The sequence below is a fragment of the Sphaerodactylus townsendi genome, linkage group LG15 (genome assembly GCF_021028975.2).
Source record: "Sphaerodactylus townsendi isolate TG3544 linkage group LG15, MPM_Stown_v2.3, whole genome shotgun sequence".
Classification (NCBI taxonomy): Eukaryota; Metazoa; Chordata; class Lepidosauria; order Squamata; family Sphaerodactylidae; genus Sphaerodactylus; species Sphaerodactylus townsendi.
Window position 1 is genome coordinate 34,803,202 of NC_059439.1, and position 25,377 is coordinate 34,828,578.

Genomic DNA, 25,377 nt, shown 5'->3' on the forward strand with positions numbered 1-25,377 from the left:
GGAAACGAATGCACGCAGGCGCAGGCTGCCACGCACGCCGGTGCACCTCCTGCTAGACTGCTTCAAGTTCTGCGCGCTACTGCTGAGAGGAGGGGCGTAACTAAGGCAAAAATCACGTGGCAAAATCACGAATGAGTAACCCCCTCTCGGCACACACAAATAATTAGTAACCTACTCTCGGGAACCTGTGAGAACCTGCTGGATCCCACCTCTGGGTATAAATCCAAGCCTCCTCCACCTTTCCCTGTGGCTAGCCCAAGGTCACACTACGAAGCCCTAATAACCCCCCTTTCTGCTGGCCCAGCAGGGAGTGACTCTCTGTATCCACAATATTAGGGTTTTCAAAAACCTTTTGAGCAGCACCCTTCTGAAAAATTACAGGCCACCACGGATTCCGTCATCTTATATATTTTTTTAAACAAGCCATTGGTGGGGTTTTCCCCCTCTATCAAAACAAAAAGACATGACAATCCAGGCAAAATATCATACAGAATAAATTAAACACCCCCCCCTTTCAGCGGCTACCAGAGCTCTGGAGTGTTCACGGGGGTGGTGGCAGAATTCCCTTTCTGCACGTGAGGAGTTCAGATCGCATTATCCTAATAAATACAAATTGGTCCGTGCGCGCAGGAGAGGGACAGAGGGGAACTCCTTAGCTGCAAAGATATTGGGCTGTCCCACCCAGGCTAATGTTGGGGGGGGGCAGGGGGGAATCCGTTTGGCAGCAGTGGGCCAGAATCCAGAGGGGAAAGAATGCACGCTCCGGGTTCCACATCTGGACCGAGTCAGCGACCCTTTTGGGGCATCGGGGGCTAAAGGCAGGGGGGAGTCACAAGTTGGAACGCTGCGTCCCCACTGAGGTAGACAGGGCCTTGAGCAAACGGCAGGAAGAGCCCTTGAAATACAGGCAGAGATGGCAGCAAATTAGGGCCCAGCCGTAGACAGTCACAGTGCAGATCCTGTATTGGCCAAATACAAAATAGATTGATAACAGGGACCGAGAGAAAAGGACACCGTGCACAAAGCAGTTAAGAGCACCCTCAAGAAGCAGGGCCAGGAATCCCGAGAGCCAGCGAACAGCCTCTAGCTCACAGCTTGGTGCATGTAGCATGGACTGCGCAAGTGCGCACACTCTAATTGCGCTTTGCATCTCTCGGGGAGCACATGTTGGAAAGTACTGAGTGCAGCTGCTTGATTCGACCTGTGTAAAAAAAAGGGGGCGGGGGAATCGCACAGGTCTGTACAAAACACTGATCTCTCGCGTTTGGCAGATGCATTTGCAGATGGACCGGTCGGCTAACTCACTGGACAGTGACAGAAGCCCTGGTGAATGAGGCTCACGCAGGACCTGCCTGGCCAGTGACAATGACAACAAGGTGTGGGATCGCCCCGGGATCACTGCCTTGGCTGGATCTGACCCTGACAGTCTCAGTCACACTGTAGCACCCACTGAATTCGGCTGCTTTAACTGAAGATCCACCCCTGGATATACTATTGGGGGAAACGAGGGCACGTGAACCCAATCCAGATGTGTACCTGTCTGCTTCATAAGTGTGTCAGTCCTTCCCCCCCCCCCCCCGCCCAACACAGTAGATAAAACGAGCCGAAGTTTCCTGCACCAAGGAAATGAGACAAACCGAGGCTGTTCCACTTTGGTGTTGTCTTACCTCTATAGTCCAAGCCTGGGGATAACGTCGCACCAGGGATAATTTTTATACCCCCCCACCCAAGCAGCTTAGTTAGATTGGGTCTGTCCCACAGTTCCACGTCCCAGTGACCCAGTCAGGAAGCACCTCTTCACTCTTGAGCACTGAGATCCTTCCCGCACGAGGCAGCGTCTAAGGAGTCTGGACTAGTTCTTGGGGACAACAGAGCCATTCGGAGTTCCATGTGCAGTGCAGTAGAGTTGGAGATGCTTGACTGTCTCTTTCCACCTTGTGGCAACAATATACAAAGAAGACATTCACTTTGGAGGCATCGCTCTGGCACCTCTGCTGGCCAGGTTATGGCATTACAGCTGCTGTCGTCTTTGGTCAGGAAGGCAACACTGCTGTATCTCCCCCTAGAGGCCTTCAGTCAACATTACAGCCACCTGTCCGCTGCTGCGGCTACCCTCTCTGACATTTCCTAGTCGCCTCAGGCCGTGTTACCTGGAGAGGCACATGCGTGGGCCAGCATCTCTGGCGCTCCCGACGGTCGCTTTGCGCATCCACACTTGTCATTTCATGCGGAACTGTACTTGCCTTTGCCGATGCTGTTGCGGATCAGCTGAAGCTGGCGTGCGGCCTGCAGGACGCGGTACCGCTCGCGCAGATTACGCCGCCGCACGTGCTCGTTCGTGATCTCTTGCACGTAGCGCGAGGGGAACCAGCCCTTCTTGCCGTCAGCTAAACGGAGACCTTCATACCAACCTGCAAAGGGGTGGGGGGTGAATGTGACTGTTAGTGTTTCCCTTTTTAAATCCCTGCCCGACTGCCAAATAACAGGAAGATCTCGACGGGGATATTTCACTTCTCGTACGGTTCGTAAAGACAGACAAAGTAGTGTCGTGGTTAAGAGCTTCGAACTCTAATCTGGAGAACCACGACGATGTCACAGTTCCCATTCCTGCAAAGACTCTCCAGATATTTGCATTCTGATTCAAATATGCACGGGTTTGATGGAAGCGCCCGCTTACCCTCATTGGTCTTGCGAAGAACATTGACAATGTCGGTGGGTTCTAGGCTTAATTCATCAGCCTGGACTGCCACGTAAGCCTCAACGCACTGGACCTGGGGGCAGTCTGGGGGGGGGGAGAGGGGAAAAGAGACATCAGCACAAGTTAGTACCTGGAAGAATCCTATTTCTCCAGCGCACGTGGAAGAAACGAACTGAAACCTGGTTTTCCATCATTATTGTCATTATCATTATCGGCTTATCTGAAAATCTGCCAGTCCCCTCCCGGGGTTTTACCGGACGACATCCACCTAATTTATTTATTAATTATGGAAGGTTAATGCTGCTACTGTTTTTATTGTATTTATGTTTTAATTTGGGATTATTCGATTGTTTTAGTTGCAATGTATTGTGTCTGGTTGCCTGTAAACTGCCCTGAGCCCTTCGGGGGTAGGACGGCCTAAGAAATTGAATTTTTTATTATTATTATTATTATTATTATTATTATTATTATTATTATTATTATTATTATTATTATTATTATCATCATCATCATCATCATCATCATCATCATCATCATCATTATCATTATTATTATCATCATCACAAAGATCATTATCATTATCACAAAGATAACGTAGGAACTGCTGGGGAGAACCCAATTCCAGCATGTCTTGGAAAGTCGCTGATGGGGAAGTGTCAGCCACAGAATGTTCACAATAAGCGCTGCTAAGCGAGCGAAAGTCCCAGCAACATGACACGGAAAACCACAGAGAATGTTCAGGATCACAGAGAGCTGTGAACTCTTGGGCAGGAAAGAGAATTGGATTGGTCAGTGAAGTGAAGAATTGGATTGGTCAGTGAAGGCCCCTCCCACACGTGCAAAATAATGCACTTTCAATCCACTTTCACAACTGTTTGCAAGTGGATTTGGCCATTCCGCACAGCTGCAAAATGCATTGAAAGTGCATTATTCTGAATGTGTGGAAGGGGCCTAAGAGGTACCCAAATTCCACGTGGTTTTAGAATGTTATTTTATTGTGTATGTTTTTAATTGCTGGTGGCCCCTGTAAGGGCAGAAAGACGGGATATAAATGTTGCAAATCAATAAACAGGTTGATTTGAAATATTTTTAATGACAGTATAAATTTAAATTCCTTCCTGGAATCTGAAATGTAGCGGTTAGAATGTCAGGCTATGATGTTTGCCACACAGGGTCAAATTCCCTTTTTACCATAACGTCATCTGGGTAATCTTGGGCTAGCTGCTCGTTGTCAGACTAACTTAACACTTTACGGCTATTGTGGGACGAAACCAGGGAAAGAGAGAACCACACACCAGCCACAGTCCATTGTAGGGAGGATGGGATGAAGATGGACCACTCTGGCCTGGGCAATGAGAAACAGGACAGCGCCTTCGGACAGGAAGTGCATCTCTTCAACAGGAAGTACGCGGAACCAGCGTCGGACGTATCTGGGGCTGACTTTCCAGGAGGCGAAACCTCCAAACCTCTCAGTGGTCACAGAAGCCGTGCGGCCCAACTCAGGCAAAGTACCACAGTTGGGGTTGCCAACTCCAGGTGGGAAAACTCCTGGAGATTTGGGAGTGGCATTTGGGGAGGGCGGGATTTGGGGAGGGAGGGCGCCCAGTAGGGTACGATGCCGCAGAATCCACCTTCCGCGGCAGCTGTTTTCTCCAGAGAAACTGATCTCTGTAGTTTGTAATTCTGGGCGGCTGGAGGATGGCAACCCTAAACGAAGCACGGATATGTCCTTCGGGTAGGAAGAAGGGAAGGCGGAAGCAAAGCATCTCACCCCAGTCCTCATAGATGGTTTCTTGCTTGCCGTTGGGCTGGGATTCGTGGCAGGGGAAGGCACCCATCCAGCGATGCATGTCTGATCTGAAATCAAAGGCATATGCCAAGGAGGTTTGCAGGGAAATGGCATCCTGGTACTTCGAGAAGGCACTGCCCAAGAAGGTGCTGGATTCAAGTCCAGGCACCTCCAGCTAGGAAGACTGCAAGGGGCAGGCACTAAGACCCATACTCTCCCTCCCTTCCTCTCAGATCCTAATGATCCCTAGCCCATCAAAGGAGACAACTCTGATCTAGAGAGCCAGGATGGTGTAGTTCCATGGTGGCGAACCTTTGGCACTCCAGATGTTATGGACTACAATTCCCATTAGCCCCTGCCAGTATGGCCAATTGGCCGTGCAGGCAGGGGCTGATGGGAATTGTAGTCCATAACATTGGAGTGCCAAAGGTTCGCCACCACTGGTGTAGTTGTTAAGAGCAGTGGATTCTAATCCGGATAACTGGGTTTTATTCTCCTCTCCTCCACGTGAGCAGCAGACTCTTATCGGGCAAACTGGATCTGTTTCCACACTCCTACATTCCTGCCGGGTGCCCTTGGGTCAGTGACAGTTCTCTCCGAACTCTCTCAGCCTCACCTACCTCACAAGGTGTTTGCTGTGGGAAGAGGAAGGGAAAGGACCTTGCCTCAGAAGGTGGTGGAGTCTCCTTCTTTGGAGGCTTTTAAGCAGAGGCTGGATGGCCATCTGTCAAGGGTGCTTTGGTCGTGTCTTCCTGCAATGGCAGGAAGTTGGACCAGATGGCCCTTGGGGACTCTTCCAACTCTATGATTCTATGTTCTCAATCACAGACCTGGTAGAGCAGCAGTGGCGTAGGAGGTTAAGAGCTCGTGTATCTAATCTGGAGGAACCGGGTTTGATTCCCAGCTCTGCCGCCTGAGATGTGGAGGCTTATCTGGGGAATTCAGATTAGCCAGTACACTCCCACACAGGGCAGCTGGGTGACCTTGGGCTAGTCACAGCTTCTCGGAGCTCTCTCAGCCCCACCTACCTCACAGGGTGTTTGTTGTGTGGGGGGGGGGGGAAGGGAAAGGAGATTGTCAGCCCCTTTGAGTCTCCTGCAGGAGAGAAAGGGGGGATATAAATCCAAACTCTTCTTCTTCTTCCTAGAACATCTCGGTCTTGTAGGCTTTGCGGAACTGAGCCAGTTCCTAGTTCCGCTCGATTTCCCCCGAGGATACTTAACTATTCTCAGCAAAATTCTCACCTGACAGGGCGGCTCTGCCAGGCGTTACTGCTCCAATGGATAACCTGCCAGGTTTTAACACTTGGGGGGGGGGGACTCACACCTTCACTCCCTCCACACCCTCTGGACCCTTTGAGAGACTCTTTCCTTTCCGATCTCACCCACCCCAACAACTCACTGGGTCGGGGCGCGGCAGAGGCGGTCGATACTCCGGCCTTGGTGGTTCTCCAGCAGGGTCAGGTAGAAGCTGTTTTCAGAACTGTTGATTGCAGGAGTTTCCCCACAGCCCTGGGCCTGAACTAGTGAGCGGTGGGCGTAGTCCAGTACGACAAAGCGTTCGGAACTGGAGGGGAAAAGTGAAGAAAGCAGATAAGGAATCGGAACAATAGGAATCAGATTAGAACATAAGAACAAGCCAGCTGGATCAGACCAGAGTCCATCTAGTCCAGCTCTCTGCTACTCGCAGTGGCCCACCAGGTGCCTTTGGGAGCTCACATGCAGACTGTGAAAGCAATGGCCTTCTGCGGCTGTTGCTTCCGAGCACCTGGACTGTTAAGGCATTTGCAATCTCAGATCAAAGAGGATCAAGATTGGTAGCCATAGATCAACTTCTCCATAAATCTGTCCAAGCCCCTTTTAAAGCTATCCAGGTGAGTGGCCATCACCACCTCTTGTGGCAGCATATTCCAAACACCAATCACACGTTGCGTGAAGAAGTGTTTCCTTTTATTAGTCCTAATTCAGTCCTAATTAGTCCTAATCCAGATTGCTGGATGTTTAACGTTAGAAAAGCGAGATTCCAGTTCAGTACCCCCTTAGAGATCCAAAAGATTTTGGAGGGTGTGAGCTTTTAAGAATTAATGCCTCCTTCGTCAAATACTACTAAGTGCTACTGGGCCAAAATCTAGCCAATCTGCAAGGGCAACACAGCTACCCAATAAGTGGTAGAAAGCATATTACAGCTCCTCTTAGGGTTTAAACATGTCCTGCAAGAGAATTTACACTGGTCCATCAGCTTACCAGTTGTCCCATATATTTGGATATTGTGATGTGTGGATGCAGCCCAACAGTTGCAAAATCCGGGCTCAGTTGCAGAATCTGGGTTACCTGCCGCATTTCTCTGCCCCACAGCCAACTCTAGGGGCATCCATTCCTTACCCCCTTCCAGAGGTGGGATCCAGCAGGTTCTCACAGGTTCCAGAGAGTAGGTTACTAATTATTTGCGTGTGCCGAGAGGCGGTTACTAATTGGTGATTTTGCCATGTGATTTCTGCCTGAGTCACACCCCTCCTCTCAGCAGTAGTGCGCAGAACTTGAAGCAGTCTAGCAGGAGGTGCACCGGCGTGCGTGGCAGCCTGCGCCTGCGTGCATTCGTTCCCCGCCCAAGGACCGGCGCAGTGGCTGCATCCTTGCCACAGCCCCGCCCAGGAATGCCCCGCCCCCGGAATGCCCGGCCACACTCCCGTCATGCCCCGCCCAGCCCCATTGGCGCTACGCCACAGTTTGAATCCCATCACCATGGGAACCTGTTACTAAAATTTTTGGATCCCACCACTGCCCCCTTCCCCATCCTGACCCACGTCTCACAAGCACCAACATACAAGCACAAACATATTGCCCCAAGGCCAAGCGTACCTACTCAGTTCACACCTCACCCCACTCTTGGACCAAACTAGATGCGTACTGAGAGTTCTGGCTCCAGAGCTCTCAACTATTTCTCTAAAAACTCATTTCTCAGGGCCCTGAACGGGATAGCCCAGGCGAGGCATTTCTTGGCAGCTAAGCAGGATCGGCCTTGGTTACTAGTGGGACGGGAGACCACCAAGGGAGTCCAGGGCTACTACAAACAGGCAATGGCAAGTCACCTCTGTTCGTTGCCAAAATATGTGCTTTACACATATGCAGAGTTCTCATTCACATGGAGATCTTGGATACAGAATTTCCAGCGCACGTCTGGTTTGGCCCGTAGGCGCAAGGAACGGTTGCTCACCTCTTCCGCTGGGTGATGAGGAGCAGGTCGTTGAAGAGGAAGAGGTAAATGGGGACCAGTTTGGGCTTGTTGCCAAAGATGGTGCCCCGATGCACCACCTCCAACAGCTCGCCCCGCTTCAGCAGCTGCCGGCTCTGAGAGATGATGGGAACAGCCTGAATTGTGGGGGAGAGATGAAGAGATGAGTTAGAGAAGGTCCTTCAAAAGGGTTGTCTCTTCTTGCCTTCAGCAGGACAGACTCAGTCTGTGATTCTTTGGCCTTGCGACAGAAATGCGCTTGTAGGAAAACTGCAAAGGTCATTCATGCAAACACAGAGTATCGGCTAGGGTATGGGGCGAAGACACGGTGGGTGGAGGCAGTGTCGCCAGCACAATTATGTCTCTTCCTGGAAAAAACTCAGAAGTGCTGGCGGGAGCTCTAGGAATCGCTGGAAACTCTATGGTAAAACCATAGCACTCCCAGCAACTCCTAGAACTAACATTACTTCCAGATCTCCAGCCACCACCTGGAGGTTGGAACAATGTGACTTGCACTCGTTAGCTAACTAATCCAATCCAATCCAAAAACTTTTATTAGGCATAAACCAGAAGTACCATACATTCCAAGTACAAAAACAGGATCATTGTTATATATCATGTAGAACATGGATTAAAAATGTAGCAACTGCTTCAGAAATTTCTACATTAGGGCTGTTCAATAGCTCAGACAATAGCTTAGACATGTCTGAGAGAAACATAAATTCTAGAGGTAGTAAAGCTCCCAGATCGGTTCTAATATCATTATACCTCGAACAGTAAAGCAGGATATGAGGGATTGAGTCCATAGTGTTGGGACAGTACCGACAACAACACTCACTTTGTGCGATGTTAAGGAAACGGCCTTAAAGATAGACAGAGGGGAATGAGTTGCACCTTGCTCTTGTCACGACCCATCTGCACTTATAATTAACAAGCTGTTCTAAATATACAGCAGGGCTAGATTTCGGGGGTGTGATCCCAAAGTATAGAGGGGAACAGGAGCTTTGTGCAGCGCTCAGGAGAGATTGGTATTCCTGGTCGTACAGTCTGATCTTTAGATGATGGTAAATTTCCGTGGTGGTAAGCATATGAAGAGACTCCCATGAGAATAGCTAACTATTATGTATCTGAAATTCATTCTACTATCTATAGTGAAAAACCACATTATGCACTTACTTTGAGAGACACGGTATTATAAAATTACGGTATATATGCCAAAAGCTATGCCAAAAACAAAATAGCCACAGGCAACTAAAATAGCAAAGGGGAAGACTGGAAGGTTTAAAGATAGATCTTTTTCAAGTGGAATCAAGTATGCAACACTTACATCACACACATGTATATGCGTACATTTTTAAACAATATGGCCTATGCCTAATATTTTAAAAAAACCACTAGTTAAAACTTTGAAGGTTCAATCGTTCAAGTTTCATGGCTGGATGCATTCTAGCATTTATGAGATTATTTTGTAAACTCTTCAGATTCTGAATCTCCAAAGATGCTAACATTACTTCCAGATTTTCCCCAGAAGGGACTTCACCACAATCGCAACACTGGTGAGGTTTTTCCACATTTTCCACATTTTCAATTGCCTTCCCTCCCTCAACAACAGTCCCCTTATGAGATGGGTGGGACAGAGAGAGTTCTGAGAGAACTGTGACAAACCCAAGCCCACCCAGCAGGCTTCATGCAGAGGAGTGGGGAATCAAAGCTGGTTCTCCAGATTAAAGTCTTAACCACTACACCATGCTGCCCGAAGTGGCAGTAGCCGATGGACATTTGGGGTGGGGGGACTCCTTTGCTCGGTAGCCCTTCTGTGGGCAGTGATTTAAAAAGAGAGACAAACAATGAAGCCAAATTCCAGAGGGATAGCCGTCAGATTGGTAAATAATGTCTCGGAAAACAAGAGACCCACAGAGTACATTTTTGGAGGCTCTACCTGGGGTGAGCCCGGGAAACTCCAGTCGGATGATTTTCCAGTTTTACTGGCTGACAAATGGACAGGTACAAAAACAGACCCTCGCCATGAGAAAACAGCTTATTCGGTGCGCCGTGGCTATGTTGCTCAACGCAGGAAGCAACGTTTTAACTTGCCTGGAGCAATGGGAGGAAAAGGAAAGAACGTGTCCCAGCAAGCTGGAGCAAACCCAGAGAAGGAAGCACACGAGGCCCGTTCCTGACCTTAAGCTTGTCGAACTCAATCTTGCTGGCAATGTGGATCAGCTCCTCCATGTGCCGCATGCGTCCCACCTCCGAGTTGCATTCCTCTATTATCTGGATTAGAGATTGGGGAAGGAGGAGGAGAAACAGAATCAGAGACTTGCTGCTTTAGAAGAAGAAGAAGAAGAAGGAGGAGGAGGAGGAGGAGGAGGAGGAGGAGGAGGAGGAGGAGGAGGAGGAGGAGGAGGAGGAGGAGGAGGAGTTTGGATTTATATCCCCCCTTTCTCTCCTGCAGGAGACTCAACTGGGCTGACAATCTCCTTTCCCTTCCCCCCTCACAACAAACACCCTGTGAGGTGGGTGGGGCTGAGAGAGCTCCGAGAAGCTGTGACTAGCCCAAGGTCACCCAGCTGGCGTGTGTGGGAGTGCACAGGCTAATCTGAATTCCCCAGAGAAGCCTCCACAGCTCAGGCGGCAGAGCTGGGAATCAAACCCGGTTCCTCCAGATTAGATACACGAGCTCTTAACCTCCTACGCCACTGCTTTAGTGTCAGGGTAGGAGAACACTCAAGTATTGTTTACAAATCACGTTTCCTAATAAGTAAGGGCTGATCCCTTCGAAAATCTGCAAAATGGAGTCTGCTGCAGGCGTAATTTTGGGTGCGTGTTTGTGTTTTTGTGTCCTACTGTGCCCTTCAGGGAGAAAAACAGCATAAAAATGCTTAAAAACAAAGGCATAACTTTACAAGGAACGGTCAAACTACTCCCCGGCTATGAGTACCAGGAGAAGGAGGAGGAAGAAAAGGAGGTAACCGAGAACTCGGGGCCAGAGAGCAGAACAGGATTTCCCCCTTCTCGAGCGCTCGCTAATCCTCTTTTCCTGACTACAATAATGATCACTGTTCTCGTTTGGCTCACCTTGGACACTGAGGCTAAAGCCTTCATGGCGTTCTGCTCACGCAAGCAGCCTTCTTCCGTCCGGCGCAGGATGTTCTAAGAGACAGAACAAAATTAAACGGGGAAGGGGGGCTGGGAAGGTTCTTTTTATTGATTGATGTATTTGCCCCAACGAGGACCCATAAAGTTTAATATCATCCTCCTTGTCTCTGTTTTATCCTCACAACAACCTGTGAGGTAGATCACGCCAGCAACGTGTGACCAGCTCAAGTAAGCTTCGATGGCGCAGTGGAATTCTGAACCTGCTCGTGCCCGGATCCTAGCCCAACGTTCTAACCACTACACCACGCCTGGTTTCTCGAAAGCCTGATTTCTTTCTCAAGCACTAGGGGTAGTGATTTTCAACCCTTCAAGGAAATCCTTGCCTCATCAACTCTGCTACAGAATCTGTACCTTACAGCGCACCCTACACTCTAGGCTGAGTCGCCTAATCCCTATGGTCTGTACCACAGAGACAGGGGGAAATTCCTAGAGTGACACAACGTGGAAGCCAATTTTTTTCTCCTGAGCCTCAATTCCTTGAAAGCAGGAAGTTGGGGCTGAGGGTTGGTAATTCACTAGCTCAGGTGGATAAATGGGAAACCTGGTGCTTGCTGAGACCCATAGTCCCTTATTACTGCCATAAATATCTAATCTGAATGTGTATCTTACAACACACCCGTTACACGTTTTCCTCTTTCTCCTAAAGAACTTCTGATAAGCCCCTAAAGACCTGTCCCACCATTCCTATCAACCACCAACACTTTAACCTTCCTGTTATCAGGGTCTTTACAAAATGTCTAATCACTGGCCAGTTTAAAGCACATAGGCCAGTGATGGCAAACTGTTTCGAGACCGAGTGCCCAAACTGCAACCCAAAACCCATTTGTTTATTGCAAAGTGCCAACATGGCCATTTAACCTGAATACTGAGGTTTTCGTTTAGAAAAAACGGTTGCCTCCGAGGCGTGCGTTACTTGGGAGTATGCTTGGTGGTAGTTGGTGGCTTTGCTTTGAAGCAACCGTGCAACTCTTCCAACGGGTGAATCACGACCCTAGGAGGGTTTGCTCAGAAGCAAGCCCCATTGCCAGCAACCGAGCTTACTCCCAGGTAAAGGATCGTGGGGTTTAGCAGCGGTTAACAGGGTTACCTACACTGCTTCCCCAAGACTAGGTCTTAGGTTTAATGCTAATAATCGAGCCCAGCGGCCCAGGTCAGCCTAGATGTGTGGTGAGGGCTCTGTTTGTGCGTGCCCACAGAGAGGGTTCTGAGTGCCACCTCTGGCACCCGTGCCATAGGTTCGCCACCACTGACATAGGCCCACACCATAAAAAATCAAACCCCTACACTATAAACAACAGTATGCCACTGTTGCAAACAACAGTATGCCAGTTGGGCCGAAGCCTGCAATATCCAAGATAACTTGACAGCCCTTTTCCACTGCCACCAAATAAAGCATTAAATCCTACCTGTCAAGCTACAACTCCCGCTTCAAACTGAGATTGGAGCGAGCCCCTCCCCCCCTTAAGCACCTGCTCAGGTGGAACTGAAATGGCGCTCCGGAACACAGCCCTTTAGGACTTCTCCTCACCTCAATGAGCATCTTGATCCGCGTGATCCTCTGGAAAGGAAGGAGCAAGAAGGACATGAAAGGGAGCCGTTGACATTCGGGCAGTTCCTGCAGACGGGTCACGACGACAGCGAACTGGGGGTTCTTCTCCCTGGGAGGGGAGAAAGACGGCAGGCGGGGTCAGTGGGTAAAGCTTGGATCTGTGCAGAGAGCTGGCAAGGATGATTGCTTGACAGGCCCAGTTTAAAGATCTCTGGGGCAGACTGGAGTAAAGAAAATGAAGCTACGCAGACCTAGTGCCTCTATTGCTATGCAGGAGCTACGGATCCCAACCAGCGAGTTCTTTTCCCTTTAGCTCTCACTCACATGAGGGTGCTGTACGTCTTCTCCTGATAGAGCTGGTTGCGGACGTAGTCGATGTAGACGGAGAAGCTCTGTTTTGCGTGTTCTTCCACAATGTCACAGACGTCTGAAATTTGCAGACTCTCGGCAAGGCGGCCCTCCAAGTCATGCAGGAATCTGAACAGGGAGGAGTGGGGTTAGGAACAGCCTCAAACGGGACCCAGGGATCTTTCTTCCCTCATGGGGCAGCTTTTGAAAACGGGACTCTTTAGTTTGGAGAGGAGACGTTTGAGGGGGGATATGATTGAAGTCTATAAAATTATGCTTCGGGTAGAAAATGTTGACAGAGAGAAATTTTTATCTCTTTCTCACAATACTAGAACCAGGGGACATTCATTGAAAATGCTGGGGGGAAGAATTAGGACTAATAAAAGGAAACACTTCTTCACGCAACGTGTGATTGGTGTTTGGAATATGCTGCCACAGGAGGTGGTGATGGCCACTAACCTGGATAGCTTTAAAAAGGGCTTGGACAGATTTATGGAGGAGAAGTCGATCTATGGCTACCCATCTTGATCCTCCTTGATCTGAGATTGCAAATGCCTTAGCAGACCAGGTGCTCAGGAGCAGCAGCAGCAGCAGGCCATTGCTTTCACATCCTGCACGTGAGCTCCCAAAGGCACCTGGTGGGCCACTGCGAGTAGCAGAGTGCTGGACTAGATGGACTCTGGTCTGATCCAGCAGGCTAGTTCTTATGTTCTTATGATCCTACAACTCCGTTTCAAACTGCAAGATTGGCTGAATTCCCAACTTTTCACGTTCATTACTGACCAGAAAGAAATCACGTGGTACAGTCCTTTCAGGATACTTGTGCAGGGCTGTACCATGAAACTCCTCTTGTACCAGATCCCATAATGAAGTCAAACAAGGTGGGATTACTTTCCCAGCTGGTGATGTCGAGCCACCTTTAATTGGTCTCCTTTTTTTGTTTTAAGGGTGAACTTCGATTCATTACGGAACAGAAAAATCACATGGTGCAGTCCTTCCAGAATGCCTGTGTAGGCCTATACCATGCCATTCTTCCAAAATTCCATACTTTCAACCCATAATGAATACTAATGAGCTGGGATTGCAGCTCTGCCTTTTAACAGTCTCCTTTTGTTTTTAGGGTGGATTCCGGATGGCCAAAGCGTCAGAGGGGAAGAGGCAGAGCTGACCTTTCGCTGACCTCCTTGACCTTGTGGATGTTGGAGAAGAGGATACGGTGCTCGCGCAGAAGGATGGTGGTGGCCAGATCCCGAGACTCCATGAAGTGCTCGATCAGCAGGGTCAGCGAACGTAGGTAGGAGGCTTCCGACGTCACCACCTCAAAAAGGCTCTGGACGCGGGAAAGAAGAAAAGCAGAACACCGGGGTCAGGGGCAGAAGAGGGCAAACTAATGCTAGCTTGGGCGCATTCTTTTTTTTTTTAATTTAAAGTTTATTGGTAGTTCATTATCATACAGTTCATAATACAATCATTTATAAGCAATTAAGTAAGAGATCCCAAGAGAAAAGAAAGAGGGAGGGAGGGAGGGAGGGAGGGAGGGAGGGAGGGAGGGAGGGAGGGAGGAAGGAAGGAAGGAAGGAAGGAAGGAAGGAAGGAAGGAAGGAAGGAAGGAAGGAAGGAAGGAAGGAAGGAAGGAAGGAAGGAAGGAAGGAAGGAAGGAAGGAAGGAAGGAAGGAAGGAAGGAAGGAAGGAAGGAAGGAAGGAAGGAAGGAAGGAAGGAAGGAAGGAAGGAAGGAAGGAAGGAAGGAAGTAAACAAACATGAAGGAAGGGCTTCCAGCTAGGTTTACATATCTCTAAACTCAAAAAAGAAACATTCTAACCTTTACCATCTTACAGTCTATACATATACACACACACACACACACACACACACACATATATACATACACAAAAACTCAATAATGTACAATTTGTTACATTCATGAAAGTTCTTATTGCAATTTAAATTGCAGCAACAAGCAACCAACAATCAAAGCAATCATAGCCATCATCATAACAACAAAGATAACTCAAAAGTATTTTTTTTTCCTGGCAAAGAAGAACTTTTCATCTGATATCACATTCTATCTTAATAAGTACGCATTAATAAGGGCGCATCCACACTGACTTAAAAATGAACTTCCAGTCCCCTAATTAGGAAAACCCTCCTGCAAACGATCGCTTCAGTTCATCAGAAGTGGATTAAAAGAGCATTGTTCAGCCTGTGTGAAAGTGCCCAAGTTATTCTAATCCAATAAGCTCCCAACAGACAGATACGCGGAACTTCAGGTTCCTTCTCTTACCACGTGAACCTTTCCACATGCTGGTTTATTGCAAAATGTTCCTACCCCACCTTCCCCAAAGGGCTCGAGGCAGATACCAACGCGGATCAGATAATTACGCTAAAACCAACCAAACGTGTGTGTACACACATACACAAGAGGAACCTATGAGAATTTGGGGTGCTGTGTGGTTTCCGGGCTGTATGGCCGTGTTCTAGCAGCATTCTCTCCTGACGTTTCGCCTGCATCTGTGGCTGGCATCTTCAGAGGATCTGGCCAGTTTAAATGCCAGCCACAGATGCAGGCGAAACGTCAGGAGAGAATGCTGCTAGAACATGGCCGTACAGCCCGGAAACCACACAGCACCCCAGTGATTCCGGCTGTGAAAGCCTTCGACAATACCATGAGAATTTATTTATGAGGGATGAAAATCCGCCTCGTGCTTCCTCCTGTCTTGTTCTGTTTCCAATTCTCCCTTTCCTACTCACCCAATCACTGGCAGATCTCCACTTAAAAACAATATGTCTTAAAGCTGTTAGGTGACCCCAAGATGTAGAAATATTTTGGGATTTGTTTGTTTGTTTTAGGGTGTGTGGAGGTGCAGACATTTCAAGTTAGTCTTGGGTATGCTGAGGGGTATTGACACTCATTTTTTTAAGGTTCAGTTTTCCAAGGGTCTGCCGAGAAGGGCAATGAGGATGATTGAGGGACTGGAGCACCTTCCCTATGAGGAGAGGCTGCAGCATTTGGGACTCTTTAGTTTGGAGAAGAGACGTCTGAGGGGGGATATGATTGAAGTCTATAAAATTATGCATGGGGTAGAAAATGTTGACAGAGAGAAATTTTTCTCTCTTTCTCACAATACTAGAACCAGGGGGCATCCATTGAAAATGCTGGGGGGAAGAATTAGGACTAATAAAAGGAAACACTTCTTCACGCAACGTGTGACTGGTGTTTGGAATATGCTGCCTCAGAGGAGGTGAGGTGATGGCCACTAACCTGGATAGCCTTTAAAAGGAGGCTTGGACAGATTTATGGAGGAGAAGTCGATTTATGGCTACCAATCTTGATCCCTCTTTGATCTGAGATTGCAAATGCCTTAACAGTCCAGGTGCTCCGGGAGCAACAGCCTTGAGAACCATTGCTTTCTGCATACACATCAGGCTCCTAATGGCACCTGGTGGGTCAGCTACTTGAGAAGCAGAGAGTTGATTAGATCAGGGGTAGGGAAACTGCATTTCTCCAGATGTTCAGGAACTACAATTCCCATCAGCCCCTACCAGCATGGCCAATTGGCCATGCTGACAGAGGCTGATGGGAATTGTAGTTCCTGAACATCTGGAGAGCCGCAGGTTCCCTACCCCTGGACTAGATGGACTCTGGTCTGATCCAGCTGGCTTGTTCTTATGTTCTTATGTTCAAGTTCTGTGCAAACCAGGAGGGTGACAGGAAGATGTACCGTAGCCTTAGGTAGCTATCCCTGTAGATTTTTAAAAATAATTCCTGTGAGGCGACCCATAAACATTAGACAGGTGATAAACACCTGCTTCGCCTAAAACTAACTGCTCTGAAAAACAGCCTTTTTCCTCTTCCAAATTAATACGGCCAATGTTGCCGAACTGCTGTGACAGATGAGCACAACAGCTTCCCGCCATTTTCATCAGCATTACCAAAAGGCCCATTTTAAAAAGAAGTACTGTAGACTCTGCTGAAATATGGAAGGTCTTTTGATTTCTTGGTGATCTCCTTGGCCGTGAATAGTTCCCAAAGCATTATTCAACAAGGGTCTGTAGATACTATTTCTTTAAAAAACCCTCTATTTGCGTCTTCCAGTCCCCTTCATCGTATCCAAATTTCTTGCTTTGCGCAAAGGCATTTGAAGATTTATCTGTTTGCGCTGGGAGAGATTCCCGTCACTTGCGATAGTCTCCAAAAGCTCAGGGCGAGGGACATACGAACACCCCCCTCCCCCCAATTCCTCTGTGCTAGCTGGAGGGCTCAGGTGAGGCTAGATCTTATCTCCTCTGAGCTCAAGTCTGGAGGAAGCAAGAAACAGCAAATTCTTCTCCAAATACCAACGGGAATGAGGTCAGACTCTGCCGGTCTAGAATCGGTCTCACATGGCCAACAATACATTTCACCAGGATATCGAAGAGACAGAAAAAGTGCAGAGAAGGGCAACGAGGATGATTGAAGGAATGGAGCACCTTCCTTATGAGGAGAGGCTGCAGCGTTTGGGACTCTTCAGTTTGGAGAGGAGACGTCTGAGGGGGGATATGATTGAAGTCTATAAAATTATGCATGGGGTAGAAAATGTTGACAGAGAGAAATTTTTCTCTCTTTCTCACAATACTAGAACCAGGGGGCATCCATTGAAAATGCTGGGGGGAAGAATTAGGACTAATAAAAGGAAACACTTCTTCACGCAACGTGTGACTGGTGTTTGGAATATGCTGCCAGAGGAGGTGGTGATGGCCACTAACCTGGATAGCTTTAAAAGGGGCTTGGACAGATTTATGGAGGAGAAGTCAATCTATGGCTACCAATCTTGATCCTCCTTGATCTCAGATTGCAAATGCCTTAGCAGACCAGGTGCTCAGGAGCAGCAGCAGCAGCAGGCCGTTGCTTTCACATTCTGCATGTGATCTCCCAAAGGCACCTGGTGGGCCACTGCGAGTAGCAGAGAGCTGGACTAGATGGACTCTGGTCTGTTCCAGAAGGCCAGTTCTTATGTTCTTATGTTCTTAAGGATAGAAATGCAACAATAAAGACAAATTATTCTTCTTCTGTGGTCAGGGCATTAGAGACCCTAAGCTTTTGTAACCTCTTTTCCTACATTACAGCACATGACATCTCAGGGGAGCGACAGGAATAGAGGAACTTCATCCATTTTTAGCACTATCATAATGCTCTGATCGCCCAGTCCCAGGTACATTTACTCGGTCCGACTAAACACAACAGGACTCCTTCCAAATCCTTTGCTTGGTTTTCTAAAACATTTCCAACTTTTTTAACGCAAGCCACCGCTCAGTTACAGGTCTGGCGCCTCCAATTGGACGATCTCAGGCAAAAAGGATTGGGAAAGACCGTGCTTTGCCCGGAGCCCCAGAAAGCTATTGCGTTTGTCAGAACACACAGTCCTGAACGGGATGGGACAACAGTCTGACTCAGCGTAAAGCACGTTGATAAGTCACCTTCTTATCACCATTCCCGTCATCTTCTAGATATGAAGCAGAGCGAGAAAGAAAAAGGCGCTTGCCTCAGAGCTCAACAGGAATTCGTGGCAGAGGTCAGATTTCTTAAATGCTGGTCAGAAATGCCCGATATCTAAGTTTATATGGTTTAAGGGGCTACCTGTAGAGGGCCCCTTCGGCACATGCAGAATAATGCACTTTCAATCCACTTTCAATCCACTTTGCAGCTGGATTTTACTGTGTGGAATAGCAAAATTCCACAGGGCCTGTAAGACTGAGTTATTCTGCCGGGCTTTTGGGGAGACCAGCTGCTAATATGTGCCCGGAAACAACCCAAGGCCCGCTGTTCCCTTCTGTAGGAGTTTTTAATAGCTGGATGCCATCTGTATTTTAATTTTATGGAAATTGAACGCTGCACTTTTAATCTTTGTATGTATTTTATGTATCCACTTGTTCTGTCATTGTTGTAAACCGCCCTGAGCCCTCCGGGGGAGGGCAGTATGTAAGTGGAACAATAAATAAATAAAATAAAATAAATAAAATCCACTTGCAAACAATTGTGAAAGTGGATTGAAAGTGTATGTGCGGAAGGGGCCAAGGTCTCATTGTCGGGAGAGACAGGCAAGGCGAGGAGAGCGAGGGACAGATACCATGCCCCCAACCAACAATTGTTCGCCCACTGAGTAACTTACCTCCTGCATCTTTCGCTCCTCGGGGCTCATGTTTCCCAGAAGGCTGCTCTCCCGGACGGCTGGCAGCTCCTGCCACAAGGTGCTGTGAGGGATGGGGCCGCGCGGCCCTGAAGGAGCTTCGCCGGGGGACGGGGCCCCATAATCCGAGCTGCTGAAGCTGCTATTGCGAGGGATTGTTTGCCTCTTGATCTCCTTGGAGATGACAGCTTGGCGGTACGTTTGATACAAGGGCTCTGCAGAAAAAGAAGAAGAAGAGTTGGATTTATATCCCCCCTTTCTCTCCTGCAGGAGACTCAAAGGGGCTGACAATCTCCTTGCCCTTCCCCCCTCACAACAAAAACCCTGTGAGGTAGGTGGGGCTGAGAGAGCTCCAAAGAACTGAGACTAGCCCAAGGTCACCCAGCTGGCGTGTGTGGGAGTGTACAGGCGAACCTGAATTCCCCAGATAAGCCTCCACAGCTCAGGCGGCAGAGCTGGGAATCAAACCCGGTTCCTCCAGATTAGATACATGAGGTCTTAACCTCCTACGCCACTGCTGAGCGAGCGGCAGGGTGAGGGAAAAACGAGAGAGGAACAGCCCTGTTTGTAGGTGCTTTATTGAACGGTACAATTATTTTGTGGGTACAGTCCCTTCGCTTCTCTGCTTGGAGAATAGATTCTACAACCTTTCGTCCTGTTGAGGCCTCCCCTCAAATCCTCCCCTCCCCAGGAATCTCCCAAAGCAGACTTGGCCATCCTAGGAAGAATGCTGGAGAGCAGGGGCGTACCACCCAGGGGGACAAACAAGGTCAACTGTCCCCGGGTTGGGGTCATTAAATCATATGGGGGCGGAAAATCACCCCCCACATACCTCCTCCTTCCCTGATGACCTGGTGTAAAAAAAGTTGTTTGGTTGTGGTGGGGGAGGGCAGCCACCCCTATGGGGGCAGAAAACTCAGATTTTGCGCCAGGCTACATTTTCCCTAGAAACACCTCTGCTGGAGGGAGACAATATTTTGGGCTCTACCTCACGCAGCAAATATTTTGGGCTCCACCTCACACAGCAAAGGGTCTTAACCTGGGTTCCCTTCCACCACCAAACCTTTCCCTGTTCCCAATTCTCCACTTACCATCCTGTAAGCAAAGTCCCCAGTCGGGGCCCTTAGGGGACAGCATCGAGGAAGGTCTGCAACAGACAGAAAGCAAAGGCAGTAGAAAGAATCCCGCAACCCCAAAAACCTCCGGAAACGGGTCACATCAACGGTCTGTTTAGTCCCCCAATCTAATTTCAAAGGCGGCTTCTGCACAGAAGCGTAGAACACAGGAAGGACCCAAATGTAACGAAGGGCTTCCGTGCGCGGGTTCGAGCCGGATACGACGGAGGAACCGCACGGTGGCTGAGAGCAGAATGCACAGCTCTGGAAGCCACCAGAAGGGGGAGCTCCTGCAGGGGACTCATTTCCAAGCAGAGGTTGGGAATTTCTGTGTAGTGGTTAGAGCCATGGTGGCAAACCTTTGGCACTCCAGATGTTATGGACTACAATTCCCATCAGCTCCTACCAGCATGGCCAATTGGCCATGCTGGCAGGGGCTGATGGGAATTGTAGTCCATAACATCTGGAGTGCCAAAGGTTCGCCACCACTGGGTTAGAGGAACCATTGATGCCAACATACCTGTCCTTTGGGGTCCCTCTGTCAGATTCACCTGGCGTTGGGCATTCTGTTTCACAGTCACCTGGAGAGGAATTCCAAAGAATTAGAGTAGGGTTAAGATAAAATGCACCTCTTCCGGGGGGGGGGGGGGGCAAGGAGGAGGGAAAAGGGTGGGCCCATTTTTGCCACCCACCCAAAATGCTAACCCCACCCCTGAACATCCTAATAACAAGTTAACGTCTGAAGCAAGCATACTCATGCGTGAGAAACCGCAAGGTTATACTACAACCCCAGACCAGATGGATGATTCTAAGGCTATATCTAAGAAAGCAATCATACAATCTGGGCATGAATGTGTCAGGTCCTACATATATTTGCCCAGCCTGTCTGTTCTAGAAGAAGAAGAGTTTGGATTTATATCCCCCCTTTCTCTCCTGCAAGGAGACTCAAAGGGGCTGACAATCTCCTTGCCCTTCCCCCCTCACAACAAACACCCTGTGAGGTAGGTGGGGCTGAGAGAGCTCTGAGAAGCTGTGACTAGCCCAAGGTCACCCAGCTGGCGTGTGTGGGAGTGCACAGGCTAATCTGAATTCCCCAGATAAGCCTCCACAGCTCAGGCGGCAGAGCGGGGAATCAAACCCGGTTCCTCCAGATTAGATACATGAGCTCTTAACCTCCTACGCCACTGCTGCTCCTAGCCACAGATGGCTGTTCAAAGGCATGTTTTTGCTCCCTCTAACCCCCTTCCCACATTTAGGAGAACAGCAGGGCTGGAGCGGGGGGACGCTTGCGCCCCACACTCCTGCCACGCCCATGTCCGCCACAGAATACCCCTGCCACGCCCCCACACCAACTTGCCCCTGGTCCATCCCCCACCGAGGCGATACACCACTGGAGAACAGTGTCCAGGCTGGAATATATGGGTGGCATAGGAGGTTAAGAGCTCGTGTATCTAATCTGGAGGAACCGGGTTTGATTCCCAGCTCTGCCGCCTGAGCTGTGGAGGCTTCTCTGGGGAATTCAGTTTAGCCTGTACACTCCCACACACACCAGCTGGGTGACCTTGGGCTAGTCACAGCTTCTCGGAGCTCTCTCAGCCCCACCCACCTCACAGGGTGTTTGTTGTGAGGGGGGAAGGGCAAGGAGGTTGTCAGCCCCTTTGATTCTCCTGCAGGAGAGAAAGGGGGGATATAAATCCAAACTCTCCTTCTTCTTCTTCTTCTTCTCTCTCTAGTACCCAGGACCAAAGCTGTTACCTTGACATGGATGTTCATCCAGCGACGGGTTCTCCAAGGGTGGTGGGGGCTGAGTTGGCGGCGGGGGCAGCCCCTGAGGCAGCAGAGAAGGAGGAGGCTGGGATGGAGGAGGCGGAGTCGGGGTCGCAGGAAGCTGGCAGGGAGGGAGCGGGTGAGGCTGCTGATGAGGGCCCGGTAGAGGCGGCGATGCCTGGGAAGAAGGTGGGGGCGGTGGGGGCTGGGAGGGGGGTGGGAGGAGGAGGAGGCCTTCTCCAGCAGAGACCGGCAAAACACCGTCGGGAACGTGGTTGGACTCGAGGGGGAACTGCAGGGAACCCCGGCGGGAAAAGGACAGGGGCCCCAAGGAGTTGCGGGGCGGCTTCACCGGGGCTTTGGGCGGGATGGCCGGGGGCACGGGCTCGCTGTCGAAAAAGGCAGGGGACCCCCCCTTGCTGCGGCGGGGCGGTTTTGGCATCAACAGGGGACAACGTGGGGGGAGGGGCTCAGCAGTGGAGCGAAACCCAGTCAGCACCACGCTGCCTTCAGCGTGCCCATTGGCAGAAGCCGGGGGGTCGGGGGGTTTCTTGCTCCGAGGAGAACGGCGGGATTTGGGGGCCCTGAAGCCCTTGGTGGGCAGTTTGGCAGGTGGCGGGTTGAGCACCAGGCGGTGGTGGAAGAGCGGTCCTCCCTCGTCAGCCGAGGACGAGAGATCCGAAGCGGGCTCTTCCTCGCCGTCCTCTTGCTTGGCTTGCAGAGAATGCGCCGCGACCCACATCAAGACCATGCCCGGCCGTTGTTGGTGGCAGACGCAGAGGCAGACCGGGGGGCAGGACAATGGGGATTCCACCCCATTCTGCTCCACCGCACCCGACGTGGACAGCGAGGTGCCATCCCTAGGATCTGCAGAAATCGAACAAAATTAAAACGATACTACGAGTCGCTTTTCTATATGGTGAAGGTACTTCAATATTATGATTATCTGCCCTGGCCTTTTAGGAGAACAGAAATCACAATACGCAATGAAATAATCCTGGAGAATTCGGCAGACCAAGAATCGTAGCTTTCAATTTTTTTAAAAAAACAGGTAAGTTTCTAGTCTTCCTGGTTACTGATGTCTTTAAAGTTCACAGGCAATGTCTAGTACAATTTCAGAAGCTCGTCACATCATAAGAGAATGCCCTTTTTGTTCTTATATGGGCAAAGTTGGGGAATTATTAAACGTACCAACAAAACCGATCGATAATTAATCTAGATTTGAAAGCGTAAAATTTACCTTTCTATTTTATAAATCAGTGGTTCCCACTCTTTTATCATTTGTGTACTCCTTGGCAACTCATTTTCCTAAAACGGTACCCTCAAATTAGCAACCTTATTAGCAATTTATTTCATGTACCCCCAAAGGTATGCTCCAGTGTGTATCCCTGGGGGTACATGTACCCAATGTTGGGAACCACTGTTATAGATCATGCCCTGGCAAAGTTGTCTGCATTACGTTCTTAGTTAATGTATTTTATTGTATTTGAATCTTGTCTGAATAATATCGTGTAGTGGTTTTATAGGATTCAGTTTTTCAATTTATCGAGTGCATGCTTTTAAAAAATCTGCATATCATATGATGTTTTATGTATGATGTTTTATGATGTACACCACCCAGAGCCCCTCGGGATGGGGCGGTATATTAAGTTAAATAAATAAATAAACAAACAAACAAATAAATATAATAATAATGATAATAATGATGATGATGATGATGATGATGATGATGATGACGACGATAACGATGACAACGATAACGATAACAACGATAACAATGATAACGATAACGATAACAACAACAACAACAACAACAACAACAACAATAATAAGCGCAAGCCATATGACAAATAAAATCAGAAGTCTGGTAAGGTTAATTCTCAGAGGCAAGGGTTGACGTTCTAGTGTCGTGCAAAGACCACTGCATAACAGGCCTCTACAAAAGCAGATTTTGCAAAATAAGAAAACATTGGCAGACCGAGTTTTGCTCAGTGCAGAAATAGGAGTTCTCTTTTTCAGCTCTCCAAGCTGGCCAACAGAGCCAAAGCAAGAAGAGTAGCAACAGTCAGTGACAAAGGGAGGAGGAACTGCGCCCAGGGCACAAGCTCCCTGCATGCGTGCGCCCCACCCCTGAAACGCCCTGGACACGCCCCGCCCCTGGACCGCCCCCAGCCCTGCCTCTCCACGTGACTGCAATGGTGGCTCCCGGGGCAAGCTGCCCCAGATGTCCCCAGTGCAGCTACGCCTCTGGCAACAGTTAAATGATATAATCGCTGCAGCTCTGCTCACTTACCCAATTGGCCATGAGCTTCTTTTTCCTCCGCTGTCTCCCCTTCCCCATTCTCAGCCACAGAGACAGGGGCTCGGCTGCCGTTCAGAATCGGTCGAGCCGGCTTGTCGGCCTCATCCTTCTGCGGGCCTGTGTGGTCAAAGCGCACCACGATCTTCCGAACAGCTCCTGAATTCTGCAGGATATGGAGCTGCCGCTCGGTGCTGCAAGGGGGTTCGACGACCCTGCGGTATCCGTCGTTCGTAAGCTCGGCCGTGGAACCCTCCGGCGGCAAAGGCGGCGTGGGGCCCCGGCTTAGCTTGCTCGAGTCTGGCCTCGGAGGCAAATAAGGGCGAGGCCTGGTGGGGGGGCGTGGCTTGATGATGCGGGTGGGTTTCTGGGAGGGAGGGGTGGCTGGCGGCAAAGGGTCCATGGAGGACATCTTCACAGAGAAAGTGTCACAAGTCGTAGCACCATAATTTCATGTCCTGTCAAGGAAGACAGACAGCATTAGCAGAGCTATCAAGAGGTGATCACTTCCAAATTTTACTACCTTGGGTCCTCAACTCATCTTTCTGGTGGACATGAAGTTCAAGCATTTTGAAGAGTACTGGAGGATCCTATTAATGAGTTACTTGAAAAGGAGGAACATTGAAAAATACCTTGAACCACGAGGAAAGGTGGAATATAAATGTTTTAGCAGATAAATAAACAAATAAACCTGCTACTCCCTTCGACGGCATCGTACCAATAAAAGCACCTCGTTGACGAAAGATCCATCTACCTATTTAATACTTTTCTTTAAAACCCTGTCCTTGGTTCAAGAAACTCAAAACTTGATGACAAATGCAGAATTAAGAATATGTAACAATAGTTCAGGATAAGTGTTTTTTTAGCATACTAATTAGATAAAGTGTAAATATCAAGCTCGCTAAATAAGTGATACAAAGTTCAAGGAGAAGTCCATTCACCAGGGTGTGGGATAGAGGGTCTACTCTTATAACTCTACTACTCCTTTTTTTCACAATTTATACTTCTTCTTCACTCAATATAGTAAGATGCATATGTATAAGTAAAAACAAAAATGCAACATATAAGTGAAGGTCAATAGAACCTTGCCTCTTTACTTTACCCTTTCTTCTTTCTCTTTTCATTCCTTATACTTAGTATGTTACTTCTATCTTTTATAGCTATTGTAGTAAATAATGTATATTTAATTAAGGGTGCAATGTCAACATTAGCCCAAATAAACTCAAAAATACACACGTTGCACTCTGGCTGTGTCT

General features: G+C 48.9%; 2 protein-coding genes across 2 annotated transcripts in view; both read right to left on the minus strand.

Annotated features, from left to right (window-relative positions):
* Positions 1–392: 392 nt before the first annotated feature.
* Positions 393–24,572, minus strand: ARHGEF15 (Rho guanine nucleotide exchange factor 15; the record flags this gene model as incomplete). Its single annotated transcript, XM_048516804.1, has 16 exons — positions 393–1,934; positions 2,244–2,411; positions 2,678–2,782; positions 4,470–4,555; positions 5,889–6,053; positions 7,701–7,855; positions 9,900–9,992; positions 10,797–10,871; positions 12,406–12,535; positions 12,751–12,903; positions 13,944–14,104; positions 18,923–19,155; positions 20,032–20,087; positions 20,576–20,636; positions 21,811–22,689; positions 24,116–24,572. Coding segments are annotated over 16 exons (3,114 nt in total), but the record flags the coding sequence as incomplete, so codon positions are not given.
* The window catches only part of LOC125444396, a 32,748-nt gene continuing 31,824 nt past the window's right edge, over positions 24,454–25,377 (minus strand). Inside the window, exon 4 of the mRNA XM_048516806.1 lies at positions 24,454–24,579. The gene's annotated coding sequence lies outside the window, so the exon portion shown is untranslated. The remainder of the gene's footprint in view (positions 24,580–25,377) is intronic.